The sequence below is a fragment of the Mauremys mutica genome, chromosome 5 (assembly GCF_020497125.1).
Source record: "Mauremys mutica isolate MM-2020 ecotype Southern chromosome 5, ASM2049712v1, whole genome shotgun sequence".
Classification (NCBI taxonomy): domain Eukaryota; kingdom Metazoa; phylum Chordata; order Testudines; family Geoemydidae; genus Mauremys; species Mauremys mutica.
The window spans coordinates 29,705,274-29,720,890 of NC_059076.1; the positions used below are offsets into that span (position 1 = coordinate 29,705,274).

General features: G+C 47.1%; 1 protein-coding gene across 6 annotated transcripts in view; it reads right to left on the minus strand.

Annotated features, from left to right (window-relative positions):
• Positions 1-15,617, minus strand: part of UNC5C (unc-5 netrin receptor C) — a 357,995-nt gene that overhangs the window by 60,876 nt on the left and 281,502 nt on the right. For 4 of the 6 annotated variants that reach the window (XM_045017247.1, XM_045017246.1, XM_045017249.1 and 1 more), the window contains exons 5-7: positions 12,530-12,710; positions 5,746-5,913; positions 3,577-3,741 (exon numbers count right to left, since the gene is read on the minus strand). In XM_045017247.1, coding sequence (XP_044873182.1) covers positions 3,577-3,741; positions 5,746-5,913; positions 12,530-12,710 — 514 coding nt within the window. The remainder of the gene's footprint in view (positions 1-3,576; positions 3,742-5,745; positions 5,914-12,529; positions 12,711-15,617) is intronic. The other 2 variants (XM_045017250.1, XM_045017252.1) reach the window with 1 other exon arrangement.

Consider the following 15,617-nt stretch of genomic DNA (forward strand, 5'->3'; position numbering starts at 1 on the left):
ATTGCATACTAGCTAATGGCATTTCTGTGGCCTATTTGACCGTACAACTGTGTACATACAACCACTATACAGATACAACTGCAGCCCCTTGGGTGATGGGGAGCTGCAGGTGGAGAATCAGAAAGCAGTATAGTAAAATGCAGAGGAGTGGAAGAAGGCAAATTTTGGCAAAGGCCATTGGAACCAACCACTGTTCTTATTAAAAGTTCAGTGGATCTTTAATGAACCAACAGTGCAGATAGGACCTCCATTTTTAATGTATCATCTGAAAGACTTAGTGGGATGGTTCAGTTCCTTGAGAACAGGTGTCAAATTCACAAAAAAACCCCAACATAACCTTTGACAATTGGGAACCTCTTGGCAGTCATAGTGGAGTGGCCAACACCAGGATGGTCCTGAAAACTGAACTCTCCTCTGAGTTTTAGCGGCCGAGGCACATTAGAGGGTCAGCGTGTTGAAACTTGCGCTGTTGCCGATGCTGTACCTGTTCTGCAAACAGACAGCTTCAGTCTCCAGCGCTATCAGTCTGGCTCTAAATTCATTTAAATACAAAAAAAGAACAAAGTAATGTACCTAGAACCAATTTTGTGTGTGCAAATGAACAGTACCAAAGGCCTATGATCGGCTTTACAAGGTTGATTTTTTGAAGATGTTGGTTTTGAACTATAAAAGCTCTATCAGCCCCGAGTCCCATCTATCCGTGAGACTCTCTCTCCTATGACCATCAGAGACAGTGGGCTGGAGCCTCATTGGTATCAGAGAGAAAGGTCAACAGGCACGGTATTCTCTGGTAGGTCACCAAGGCTTTTCAACTCGATTCTCCCTACGGTCCGAAAGAGCCCGAGTTTGTTAACCTTCAGGGAGAGCTGCAACATCCATCTTAACTTCCTGGCCCATAAGATGGGCCTAGCAACAATGATGATATGGGACACTGGTGGGGCTGTACGGGGAGGTCAATTCATTTTGTTCTATTTACATTCCTGGGAGTTTGTTTGATCTGGGGTAACAGATGTGTCATTTGGTTAATAAGTTGGATTTTTTAAAAGACTAGTCCAGGGCACCCAGAGTATTGGATGCGTCCTTGTTTATGGCAGAGCTGTAAATATCCAAATGAATAACTAAACAACAGGTTCTCTCTTCAAGGATGCTATACTGGATATAGAATCCTAAATCTACGCTACGCAAAGAGGCAAACCCTGCCTCCTCTTCTGTGGGTGGGAAGGGCCCTGGATGCAGAGAGACTGATATACTCTATTGCACATCTTTATGACATAGACCCTCAGCTTCCACATTGCTGCATATAAGGGTGAGGAGTGGTAGCTTTAGAGAGCTCTAGATGCAAGCTACATGGATCCACTACCTGCTTCCCCCAAAGAGAGGGGGTACAAGAGTTGCAGAGACTACTGCATCCCTGTGGACTAAGAGGGAAGAATACTCTGCCCAAACCTCCGAGGAGATACCCTGCAGCAAGTCTGTTTACATATTCTTGACAAAGGAAACAGTACTTTCCTCTAAAGGAGTTCATTTATTCTGCAGATGTCTCTAGCTAGAGTGTAATTATGTCTACTGTAGACAAGATTACCCCTGGCATCTGCGTGGGTGCACAGTTGGGGAAGAACAATGGAAGGAGCCTTCTTCCCTCCCCCAAGCACTCTACACATGGGCCAAGGACAATACAAGTCCTTGCATTTGGGAGAGGTCAGAGGTTGCTCCCTCCTGGCCCCTGGGGGGTGCAAAATTACCCCAAAGGAAGCTGTAAGAAGACATAGCTGTGGAGAATTGGGAAATATCTGTGTTATTTTTTTATGTATATGGTGCATTATAATGTTTATAGTGGGCTACTTGATATGGAGTTAGATCAGAAGGGGTTGTAAGAGGGACCAAGCAGGAAAGGCAAAACAATGACACAGATAAAAGTCCTTGAGGAAGATGTTAACTGGATAATACCCCCCACCAGGCTCCAATCAAGCTAGAATGGTTTACTCTTCCCAAGGCTAAATCTAGGATCAAAAAAGGGTACTAAACCGTTACAGGACCCTAGGCCTAGGAAAGGGTGGGGGATTGATTTTGTTGAGAGAGGCTGCTCAGTGAATCAGGGCCGCCCAGAGGATTCCAGGGGCCTGGGGTCTTCAGCGGTGGGGGGCCCCCACTTCGGCGGTAATTCGGCGGCGGGGGGTCCTTCCGCTCCGGGACCCGCCACCGAAGTGCCCCGAAGACCCGTGGCGTGGCCCCCCCCCGCCGCCGAATTACTGCCGAAGCAGGACCTGCCACCGAAGTGCAGCCGGGTCTTCGGTGGTAATTCGGTGGCGGGGGCACTTCGGCGGCGGGTCGCGGAGCGGAAGGACCCCCTGCCGCCGAATTACTGCCAAAGACTGGGATGCACTTTGGCGGCGGGTCCCGCTTCAGCGGCAATTCACCGGTGGGGGGTCCTTCCGCTCCGGGGCGGAAGGACCCCCTGCCGGCGAAGACCGGGAGCAGAGGAAGCTCTGGGGGCCCAGGCCCCGCAAGAGTTTTCCAGGGCCCCTGGAGCAAGTGAAGGACCCCGCTCCAGGGGCCCCGAAAAACTCTCGTGCGGGCCCCTGCGGGGCCGGGGCCTGGGGCAAATTGCCCCTCTTGCCCCCCCTCTGGGCGGCCCTGCAGTGAATGCCAATGAGCACCAACAGGGATGCAAGCTGACACCCAGACTATCAGTGAGTCAGGGTCTGCAGCTAGCAGGCTGTAGCTTGGCCCCCAAGAGAACAGAGGATACCAAGGCTAAGTCATATCTACCTGGGGCCTTCAGGGGAATGCCTAGCATAGGTAAAACATTGCGCCTACCCGTCTCTCCGTTGTTTTAAATCCATTTCTCTGAGTGCTGTGAACCTTTTGGCAAAAAAAAATCATCCTTTGTCTTGAAAAAGCTGCTTCTGTATCACTGCATAATATTACTGTCCACCAACTCCTGAAGGGAAGTCTTATAGGTGCTGTGCCCATCAAGCCTGTGAGGTGTCAAATTTGGCAACCAGATGGGCATAACCTAGCATGACCACTCAGACAGTGGAAGGAACAAAAGGTCCCACCCCAAAGAGAAGTAGAGTACAGGCCTGTCACTTGAAAGTGGTGCACTTAGGGGACTGGAAAAGGGTCTCAGAAAAGGCACAGACCATTACAATGGTCATGGTTCCACCTCCATTCTCCACCACCACACAAAACTGGCATAGAATGCTGAGAGGACTAGGCTGCACCATTTATTCCAGGGAGTTTACAGAGTATTTGCCTCAGACACACAATTCCTCCCTAAGCTTGCTGTAGGTGGTGAAGCTTTGCACCCAATGCAGACAATGACTAGATGGCACAATTTTGCAGCACCACACATGGGTTATTTTGGTCATTTTATGCCAAGTCACTTAAATGTAGCTTTCTTCCTTATGTTGTTATGGTGCAGGATATTTCATTTAGATACTCTCCAGCTTCTGCTTATAGGAGATTTTTATGGCAGGAGAACATTCAAGCTTTAATTTGTTTTTGTTTTTTTTAATGGCTATATATTTTCCAAACTCCAAAGTCAATACAACAGATTAATATACTTCCACTTACTCTGCATACACAGCCCATCTGTGCAGTTCTTGGACTGCAGAACGAGACCCTCACAATCTTTCCCACCATTCTTCGGTGCGGGCGCTGTGCATTCCCTCCTGCGCCAATGGGTACACTCTGTTCCACAGGTAGACCACTTACTCCACGCTGTCCATCTACCATCCACTGCGACAAAAAAGCGACATCACTTAGGAAGGTCAGAAAGAGAGAGATGCAAATACAGATAGAAGCAGAGAAAATGGTTGATTTTAAAAGATCTTTGTGAATTTAGCCCTTGTGAAAGGTGCCAGACTGACAGAACTACGGACCGAAATCTTTACAGCATAGACCACAGAAATACAAACTTCCTCTCACAGCCCTGCTAATTTGCCTCAAGTTAGCACTAGAAGGACCAACTGTAAGGGAATGAGGCAGTTCAGTCTCCATGGTCTTAGATATACATGCTTGGATTGCCAGCAAGGGTAATCATTAGTGCTAATTACAGTGGTGATTTTTGTGATTTTGACATCTCTTCAGTCCACTTGGGCCACCAAGTGCCCATTAGAAACTTATGTCTTTCAGTTAATACTTGTCTGGGTTGGATCCCAACACCTTATCGAGATGTTTAAGGCTTTCTGTCCCAGTAACAAGATCTGAGCCACTGAGTCACATAAAGAACTGACTTCAGGAAAAGAGTCAGTCAGCAGTTGTCTTGTAGAATTTATAGCTTTGGTAGAAGAACTAATTCTGGATTGAAATTTGTCCCCGAGTACTCATTCCTTCTCTCTTCTCCTCTCTTTTTTGAAATGGAAACAAAAGGAGGTTTCTCCATGGCTAAATTGTTTAAGAAGAAAAAAACCCCAAAGCCCAGAAATTTATGCTTTTTGGCACTTATGTACAACAAAAGATTAAATTTGGCAAGGAATTATTCTGTGTTATGAAATCATCACTTTTCCTATTCAGAGAAATGACTAAAGCCACTGAAATATTTCATTTGAAAAAGGGGCTACTAGGCGTAATCAGCAAAACTGTCAAGAATATGCACTCTGCACACGCAGTTTATTACCTGCGCTACAATCTGTATTTATAAACTAGTTGGTCATGTATTTAAAGAGACAGTGTGAAGATAAAAACCATGGCCAACGTTTTAAAATAACGGGTGCCTGAAGGCAGGCTCCCACATCCACAATTAGGTACCTACATTAATGGACTAAAATGGGATTTTGACAAGTGCTCAATATTAATCTGACCCTGCTCCCACTGAAGTCAATACAATAACTCCAATGATTTCAATGGGAGAAAAGTTAGGCCAATGTTGGGGAGCAAAGTGCTGACTTTAATAGCTGGATCTATTAAATATTTGGACTAAAGAGGCTCAGCTAAGTGTCCAGAATTTGAAATGAACTTCCATTTCTCTGAGTTTCACCCAGCACTAAGAGCCTGATTTTGATGCCCCTTACCTGTGCTGAGTAGTACCTTACTTCAACAGTAGTGCCATTGATTTCAATGCATAGGAAAGTGCTACTCAACACGAGTGAGGGATAGCAGAGTTTGTCCCTCTAAAAGCCACCCAGAGCCCTTAAACAGTGTTGAATTAAATGATAAAGTACACATTTCATGGTTTAATTTTCTGGATTTTGATGCAATTTAAAATTATTTTAATGTGTGACTGCGTGGGATATTTTTGGTGTGAATGTTCTTGTCTTTGTTGACAGGCAAATGTGTATGCCAAGTTTAACATCCATAATCCAGATGTTTCAAATGCTCTACTCATCTTTACAGTGTAAACGGAGAAATTGGTATGCACAGAAAAGGATGTTACAAATCTGTTTAATCAAAATAATATTCTGTACTTAAATTCTAGTTTATTTCCACAGCTTTCAACAGATCAAGAGCTTTAGCTCTCAAGATTTGAAGCTGTAAATGTTACTCAAATCCCCCGAATTACAGGGACTGAGATGATGGTGCTAGCTTTGTGAAATAGTGGGATTTAATCCACAGTGGGTTTGATCTACTCTGTGCACAATGTTTTATCTATTTATGTAACACAATTTAGTATTCATTCACTGAAATGCTGGATTTACCAGTAAAATAAAAGGAGTGTTTATGATTAATAGTTACTTCCTAAAATACTTGTTGTTGGAAAAAACTAGATAATCACATCTGGGCTGTGGGTCTTTCATACTGTACCTGGGCACAGGGTGGTGCAAGTTATTTTTTGGACACTTTGGCCCTCACAAAAGGCACCACCATTGAGGGGGGCAGGGTTGGTGCAGGTCCTTGTGCGCTTCTGATAGCCTCTTCCACAGCGACCATTACACACTGACCACTCAGTCCAGGTAGACCAGCCGCCATTGACTGAAAGGTGACAGGTGACAAAGAGCATTAAATAAACACAAATCCCCCTTTTCTAACCACTGTCTTTGTCAAAGTCCTAGAAATACCATTGCATGAAAAGTCCTTTCAGTTTCCTGTACCATGGCTACTGTGGATTTAAAATGGCCCTCCTCTTCATATAGACCCAATATGATCCAGCAATGAGCATCGATTTTTCTTTCTATAATTGCAATCACTGTAAGATCAAACAGTGCATCTTGAACTTTGTAAGCCAAAATATATGCATCCTGAAAGCTGCATTGTATTTCACAGCAAGATAATCCAGTGTGTATAGCGGCTGTACGATAACTAGCGTTCAGACGTACCCGTCATCTATGCTCCTCTCTTTTGGGATGTGGTCTATCAGAAATTCAACACGTTACTTTCCGCTCTTCACAGCAACAGTTCACAGAATGCTAAGACAAGGGTATCCCTTGTTAACCAGTCCCAATGAGCGCCTTGCCTACAGAAGATGAGGAGCCCATATGACAGGTACTCCGCCTGTTGGGCTGCTCAGCGCAAACTCACCAGTTATACTGTTCATCCGTGATTTTAGGAAGATGGTTACTGCTTACCCTTTCTGTTATGAACCTCGATATGTGACACACATGGAGAACAAGATGGACAGGGACCAGTACTGCCCCATACTGTGTAGCCATAATGATAAGCATTTAAACTGCTCAATTTTCCTAATCCCTCAATTTTGTAGTATTACCAGTCACACCACAGGTCTAAAATATCCCTGGGAGTGAGACAGGGTGACCAGATGTCCCAATTTTATAGAAACAGTCCTGATATTTGGAGATTTGTCTTATATAGGCGCCACAGTCATGCACAGCACATTTCATTAGGGTGTGCACCCAGGGAATATTTTTTTTTTAAAGGCGAACATCATAAAAGTTGGGGTGCGGGAGGGGGCTCAGGGCAACAGACTGGGGCAGAGGAGGGGTGTGGGGTGTATGAGAGGGCTCAGGGAAGGGGGTTGGGGTGCAGGAGGGGTGCAGGGTGCAGCAGGGGGCTCAGGGCAGGGGGTTGGGGTGCGAGGTGCAGGCAGGGGGCTTAGGGCAGGGGGTTGGGGTACAGGAAGGGTGTGGGGTGCGACAGGGGGTTCATGGCAGGGAGTTGGAGGGCATGAGGGTGCAGGATGCAGCAGGGGACTCTGGGCAGGGGGTTGGGGTGCAGGAGGAATGCGAGATGCAGGCAGGGGGCTCAGGGCAGGGAGTTGGGGGGCGGGGTGCAGGAGGGGTTTGGGCTCTGGCCTGGCGCCGCTTACCTGCAGCGGCGCACTCCCTGCCTGCATGCCTTGGCCCCATGCCGCGCCGCTCACCACGTCTCTGTGCGGTCCCGGTGGGGGCACAGGGCTCCGTGTGCTGCCCTTGCCATGCCTCCAGGTACCTCCCCCGAAACTCCCATTGGCCGCGGTTCCCCATTCCTGGCCAATGGGAGCTGTGGGGGGCGATGCCTGGAGCAACACACGGAGCCCTCTGCCCCCCCCGCCGGGGCCCAGGGACGTGGTGCCGTGCTGGCTGCTTCTGAGAGTGGCACGGGGCATGCGGCACCATGATGGACAAATCCCGTGGGCCAGATCCAAAGCCCTGAGGGGCTGGATCAGGCCCGCGGGCATTAGGGTGTGCCTGGGCACACCCGGCACACGCCGTGTGCACGCCTATGATAGGCGCCTATTACGCCCTACCCCCAGTCCCGATTTTTCACACTTGCTACCTGGTCACCCTAGAGTGAGAACACAGGCGATGGCTGCTCCCCAATGCAGGTCTCCCGATTGTGCCCCCACTTGCACGGCCCACTCTCAATAAGTGACAGCTTAAATTATGCTTTTAGAGAATCTAACTCTGTGTGTTTGGAAAAATTTGTGTATGGTGAAATTTGTCCCATGTCTATCCATTAAAGTATTCACCACGATCACAACACAGAATGCTTGTGCCGTGTCCCTCCTCTGCATCACAAATGCTGCTAATCAATTCCATTCAGCTAGTTTGCTATAGAATGGAACTAAAAAGCCCGCACTGTACCTTTAGGGATGCAACTGCTTACAATTAAGCATAACTGCTACCCTGGCTATGAAGTGAATGAATGCTCAGGGTAATCATAGGGATTTTTTTTTCCATTTGTCTGTCCTGTAATTAAATTGATTGTAATGAACACAATGAGCTGGTGTATCATTAGAGCAGCTTCTGTCCCTGTGGATACATTCTGCCTCAAAAATACCAACAGCAATAACTTCATGGAAGGCAGACCTAGCTTTCTGCTAAGGCTATTTTATGGGGGCAGAGCAGACGTGGATGTAGAATAAGGGACTGCGGAGACAGGGCAATCACACAAAGGGCTTGGCTACACTTACAAGTTGCAGCGCTGGGAGTTACAGCGCTGGTCATGCAGCTGTGGAAGGGCCAGCGCTGGAGTGTGGCCACACTGACAGCTACCAGCGCTGCAGTGTGGCCACACTTGCAGCACTTTCCAGCGCTGTATTGAGAGGTGCATTGTGGGCAGCTATCCCACAGAGCACCTCGTCCCGTTTTGGCGCCGTTTTGGCGCTGAGTATTGTGGGAAGGGGAAGGAAGTGTGCGGGTCATTCCGCTTCCTGTTTGCCAGCGCCCCGTGGTGCATCGCTTCACATCCCAGCATTCACTCTTTCCAGCAGCGTTTGGCGCCATTGTGAGTGTCTTTCTGTTACTCTCTGTGTGAATCGCGATTTCTGTGGCAAATGGAGCCCGATCTGCTGAGGACTCTGCTGATGAGTGTCACCAGCACAACACGTTTGGCAGTCCAGCTATTCCTTCAGCTCCAAAGTGACAGTGAGGATTCCGACGATGATATCAATAGGATTTGCCTGCCGCGTGTGACACTAAAGTGCTTGCGGCATTTACGGAAATGCTCAGCACCGTTGAACGCCGCTTTTGGGCTCGGGAAACAAGCACTGAGTGGTGGGATCACATCGTCATGGAAGTCTGGGATGACGAGCAGTGGCTGCAGAACTTTCGTATGAGAAAAAGCCACTTTTCATGGGACTGTGTGCTGAGCTCGCCCCCACTCTGCGGCGCAAGGACACAAGATTGAGAGCTGCCCTGACGGTGGAAAAGCGAGTGGCTATTGCAATCTGGAAGCTGGCAACTCCAGACAGCTACCGGTCGGTCGGGAACCAGTTTGGTGTGGGAAAGTCGACCGTGGGAATCGTTTTGATGCAAGTTTGCAAGGCAATTAATCGCATCCTGCTAAGAAAGACCGTGACTCTGGGGAGCGTGCAGGACATTGTGGATGGCTTTGCACACATGGGTTTCCCTAACTGTGGAGGGGCGATAGATGGGACGCATATTCCTATTCTGGCCCCCCCCCACCTGGCATCCAGAGTACGTTAATCGTAAGGGGTATTTCTCTATGGTTCTCCAGGCGCTTGTGGATCACCGCGGGCGTTTCATTGACATTTACACAGGCTGGCCTGGAAAGGTGCATGATGCACGCATCTTTCGGAACAGTGGCCTGTTCAGGAAGATGCAGGCAGGGACTTTTTTTTCCCAGACAGGAAGATCACCAGTAGGGGATGTCGAAATGCCCACTGTGATCCTTGGAGACCACCCGCGTACCCGTTACTGCCTTTGGCTCAATGAAAACCCTATACAGGGAAGCTTGACAGGAGCAAGGACCGGTTCAACTACAGGCTGAGCCGGTGCAGAATGACTGTGGAGTGTGCTTTTGGGCGTTTAAAAGCCCGCTGGCGTTGCTTGTATGGGAAGCTAGACTTGGGGGAAAGCAGCATCCCCGCGGTTATATGCGCTTGCTGTACCCTCCATAATATTTGTGAAGGGAAGGGGGTGAAACATTCAGTGAGGCATGGACCACCGAGGTTCAAGTCCTGGAGGCTGAATATGCACAGCCAGAGAGCAGGGCTAATAGAGAGGCCCAGCACAGGGCTACAAGGATTAGGGATGCCTTGAGGGAAGAATTTGAGGCTGAAAGCCAACAATAATGTTTGCTGCCTTGCATGGGAGTGAATTGCACTGCTTACACTGTTATTCTATTATCCATAATAATAATATGATTTGTAGTGCCTCTTTCTTTACTGGGCTAAGGTATCTTTCACTATCTGCTATAATAAAGACTGTTTTCAAAGGCAAGAATTGTTTTATTGAAAAGAAAAAACTTCCTTGACAGACAGACAGACACACAACATTTCATGAACACAAGAGGGCAGGGTGTGTGGGTTGGTGAACTGTACAGTCACAAGTTTGCATATGCCCTGTCTGGATTGCTGTTTAATGAATCCTGCACTTCAGGGTTCATATACTGCATGGTGATGGGGGTTGAATGCAGAGGGTAAGGGTGGTGGTAGGTATCAGGGCTGGTTGGGGAACATACAGGTGTTGGAGGCAGCTGGTGGTGGTAAGAACCTGGATGCTGGGGAAAGGTGGTTTGAGCTGACATTGGGGCACAAGGCACAAAGGACGGGGCGGGTGGGGGAGTAGCACGGTAGTGCTCTGCTTGCATGGCAACGAGTGACTCTATAGACTCCGCTTGGCGCTCCAGGATGCTTAGCAGCCGCTCCGTGGTTTTCCTCTTGGCCACTGCATTTCTCTTGCGTGTCCTGCTTTCTTTCTCTCGCCAATCCTTCAAGTCCTTACTCTCTCGAGCAGACTGATTAAGAACAGTTTTTAAGCATGTCTTCTTTGCTCTTTCGGGGATTTTTTCTCAAATTTTGAAGCCTCTGTGATGTTGAACATCTGGGCAGTCCAGTAGTCAAGGTCACTGTAGAAACAGAAATGACAACATTTAACACGGGCAGCATTGTATCCACTATCTCCAGACATGAATTGTTACACTGAGGGAGTGAGTTCTTATTTAAGCATTCTTTTACCCACACGCATAACACTACAGAAGCCACGACATGGTGAGTGAGCAGTGCTTATATGGGGAGAAGTGGGGCTTGGGTGTAAGAGGGGAGCTGGTTGCTTCAGGTAATCTGGAGTGCTAGAGGGGTTTGAGTGAAATGAAGATGCAGATGCAGGGGTGATCTTATCTCCCTATCTCTTCACTAAAGAGTCTCCCAACATTTTTCACAGGACTTAATCCTGGAAGATGTTTCCCTACTGCGAGTCACTAGGGAACAGCGGGGGGCTCTTTTTAGAGCAATGTGGATTCCGCCCGGGACCCTATGCGGCTTGCCTGTGTTCAGAAATGGTCCCCCCACCACTGGCAGAAGAGTGGCGCGGACGCGTCACCGTCACTGGGACAAGGGACACAGTGGCTCTGCCTATAAACCTGCGCAGGCATATTGCCCACGCTCTGGATGAAGCTTTTGCTGAGATAACTGAGGCAGATTACCGCGACGTGATAGACCACATCAACGGGCTATTCCACATCTAGAGGCTGGCCAGCAAGCATCCATAACCCCCCCTCCTCTCCAGAAACATTTCACCCAGAAAATAAAAGCCGCTTACCGGTAACACGCTCCTCTGCTTGTCCTTCTGCAACTGCTGGCTGCTGCGATTGGGTGCTTTCCTCCTGGCTTGAGAAGAGCTCCTGGCTGCATGCCTCCAGGGAATCTGCGGTTTCTTCCCCCATGCCAGGAGCTTCACTCGCGGTTTCCTCCCCCCCACGCCTCCGCCTCCGCCGCCTCCTCCGCCTCCTCCTCCTGTCCCCCAGCCTGCTCAGAAGTGTCCATCGTTATCCTGGGATTGGCAGTGGGGTCACCCCCAAGTATCTCATCCATCTCCCTGTAAAAACGGCAGGTCGTGGGAGCAGCTCCGGATCGTCGATTCCCCTCTCGGGCTGTGTAAATAGGCACTCCGCAGCTCTTTAATTTTCACCCTGCATTGTACTGCGTCCCGATCATGGCCCCGATCCAGCATGGCCCTTGATATCTGCTCAAAGATATCGTAATTCCTACGGCCGGAGCGCAGCTGTGCCTGAACAGATGCCTCACCCCAAACACTGATGAGGTCCTGCAATTCACCAGTGCTCCATGCTGGGGCTCGTTTGCCGCGTGGAGGCATGGTTGGTCACCTGTAACTGATTAAAACTGATTGCACTCCACACCTGGCTGCAGCAAACAGGAAGGAGATTTTTAAATTTCCCGGGGCATTTACAGGGCGGGTCACCTGAGGCAAGAGCAGTAGAGTGCAAACTGATGTGCATAGTGGCTGAACAGGAATTCTGGGATAACTACTTATTCCCTGGAGGACAGGTAAAGCGCTGGTGAGTGTCCACACCTGCTGGGCAGCGCTGGATCACCAGCGCTGCACTCCTTATACCCCTGCCGGGATGGGTTTTCAGCCAGCGCTGCAACCAGGGAGTTGCAGCGCTGGTTGTGCCCTGCAAGTGTGGACGGGGTGTTGTTGCAGCGCTGGAAAGCCTCCACCAGCGCTGCAACTTGTAAGTGTAGCCAAGCCCTTAGTCTGGATGAGGGCCACATTGGCAGCCTGGCCATGTTAATTAAGATAGTGCATTACAATTAGGAACTTGTAGTTTCCACAGACCTCACTTCTGCATCAAAGATGGTGGCAGCTGCATCACAGAACTACACAGACCACTTCTGCACATAGATCAAAGTGAAGCCTGTAGGTCAGAAGGACAATGCCTCGCTTACCATAGACAATTACAGTGGCAGTAGTGCTTTTCCTCTTGGCGACGATGTTTTTGGCGACACAGGTGTAATTAGCTGTGTCAGAAAGACGTGCCTGCTTGATGATCAGGTTGTGATCGATGGTGATGTAAAAATTCCGATCTTCGACGGGATCAATCACCTCTTCATTTTTCAACCACTCCACCTAAAAGTTTACAAGAGACACGGAAAGGTTACCAGTCATCACCATGCCAATCTGCAGAGGCTTTAACCTCTGGATGTGTGCAATATTTGATTATTTTGCTCCTGCCAGAAACTGCTGTAAACTAAAATACACTACAAAGGACTCATCTGCTGAATGTTGCCTATTCTGCCAATATCACATTGCACTGAAATGAGAAGGTAGCCATCATGGAGCACAGCGTTCATTTCTTCCCCCATCTCACAGCTTCTTCTGCCTTCAAAATGTTCAATGATTTTTTTCAAAGGCTGCCCCTGTTGTATATAACTAAATAGTTAATGTAGACTTTCAACATCTGATGGACAGTGTGAGGGACATAGATGTTGACCTTTCTTTAAAACCTTGTCTAAAATTGGGGATTTAAGGAAAAAAAATCTCCCACTGGTGCACTAGCAAGCACCCTAATGTAATTATTTTTTTAGTTAAACACCCCAAACGTGAGGTAAATTATATATTTTATTTTTGTACCGATCAGGATAACTAAAAGAGGGACCGTTACCAGGGAACTGGGGAATACTGAAGAATAGAAAATTGCTTATTTTTCTGCTTTATGTAAAGTATATTTTCAAAAAATATTACTATGTTAATAACATACGATTTCATAGGTTACACAGAAAACTGTTTGTAAATGTGACTTTTATCCAGACAACATTCCTTTTATTACTCTCCTAAAGAAACACCCCATTATCCCACAGCTGACGGCTGTGAGCCACTCTAGCATAAGCTGGCTGAACATTCAGTGGCTTGTTTTCGTCTGAACTAAGAGTGCTCTAGAGGAAGGGAGGGGGGCTCTGGATGGATCAAAGCAGGGCCTTCACATCACTAGATCATTTCAGCTTGTGCCTAGGATTTAATTAAAGGAAGAAAAACAAAAACAAAAATCAACCCACTGGAACTAAAAGGTGCCAACTGCCAAGACAGGCCTGATTTGTACTGACAGACCACTACTTTTCCAAAGATATTTGAACAACTGCCCAACCATCAACAAGACTGGAAACCAACAAAGAGCCCTCCTCCATATGATAGACAGACAGACCACTGTGACCAGTGGCCTGAGTTACTAGGGCCCCTCCTAGTTTTGGTCACATAGGGCTCAATTCATTCCTGCATAGATCTGGTCAAATACTGCAAAACAGAGTGTTTGTGCATATGTTTGAATTCTGATTGGCTGTTCAGCTTGACCACCTTCATTCACTTTTCTATTCCATGGGTGCAAACATCTGCACAAGCAGGTTTTTGGCCTCACTAATGTTAGAGGCATCTTTGGGTTTTTTGTGCAAATACCCAGATTCAGGTGAAAGTACCTATTAATATGCAAACAACCATATAGGCTATTCATCAGTTGTTATTCTCGATATTAGAAAGCTTCAGCCATCTAGTCATACAGCAAAAGCAATACCATGTGATTTATGTGGCCAATCACCACGAACAGCATATGGTGAAATGGACCAGTCACCAACAAGCTGTAAGCTATCTTCATTCATTTCAACTGTCTAACATTCACTAGTAGCAAATATACGTGTGTAAATATCAACATTTGTTTGCAAATCTTTTGCAAAACAGAAGAGAGGGATAAATTCTAGGTTCAATCCATGGAACATTTAGGTTCAGTCTGTGGAACCAAGACTGGGGCAAAGTCTGAATGGAGTGAGGCTCACCGATACAAAAACCAGGGGATCACAGAAATGACAAAGTGGGAGGGTGTATGGCTAGTGGGTCCAATGGGAAACCTGATTAAGCTCATCTCGAAGGTGCCTCTGCCAGCAGGCCTCTTCTGCAATCCCAGACCAAATTTAAAGCTGTTGAACCCTTTGTGGAGGGCAGGAGTATCCACCCTCTTTTCAGGTTATGGTGCAGAGGGATGGTAAAACCTTTGGAATGTGATATAAGAAAAAAGGTTTAGTTGGAAAATATATGTAGAGTCTAACATATACTAAAACTCTCACTATTCAATGTGTGTGTGATGGGAGGGGCAGGCCAACCTGCCTTCCCATGGATATTCCACTGCATCAAATAGAGCAGAGGGAGGGTTGGGAGAAACTTAATGGAGCGCTGCTGTAACTCTTATGCTCCTTTGCAAATATGCCACTGTACTTGCAGGCCCCTGACTAAGGTCTCTATCTATGAATACTTTGATTGTATCTACCTGAAATGACCATGAGAGAGTGCACTCCTCCTCATCCTCCAGATTTCTTGGTGAAAAGTTGCTTTAAATATATTGTTATTTATATAAACACTTCCAGCAAATAGGTTCAGATCACAACTCACTTTAGAGCTGCAGGTTTTCCACTGCTTTGTTTTATTCTGGTTGAATAAAAATAAAGTGATTAAATATGTACGTGGGTGTGTCCACTCAGATAATATATGTCATTGTTTAGTATTTAGACTTTCATATATTTTATTATTCAAAAATGTAATTTAATTAATAAAGTTCCCCTGATTCATTCCCATTTAGCAATTTTTCTTTTTTCCATATACAAGACAATCTTCTTCTGCCAGTCAGACCATGTCATATGGTCATTCACTGGCTTTTTCTTGCCTCCACATAAAGTTCAAAACGTCCAAGGCTCTCTAACGGCTGTCTCTCTTATAACTCTGTCTTCACTTCAGCCACATTTTCTCTCCTTTTTACATTCCTCACCTCTCCTCTAACTGCTCCCTTTTCTGTTTTTCCACTTTTCCATTTAAACCTCCTCTTGCATCAACCTATACTCTTGAAACAGCCTCACACTCCCTCTTTCAAAAGCCTTCTTCAAAGCTAGTTCTTTTACAAATCTTCTGTGCTTATCTCTGCACCAACAATAGCACCTTGACTTTTTGGCAAGGAATCTAGACCATTCTTCAGTATCTAATTTGTACTTTGTAACAGAA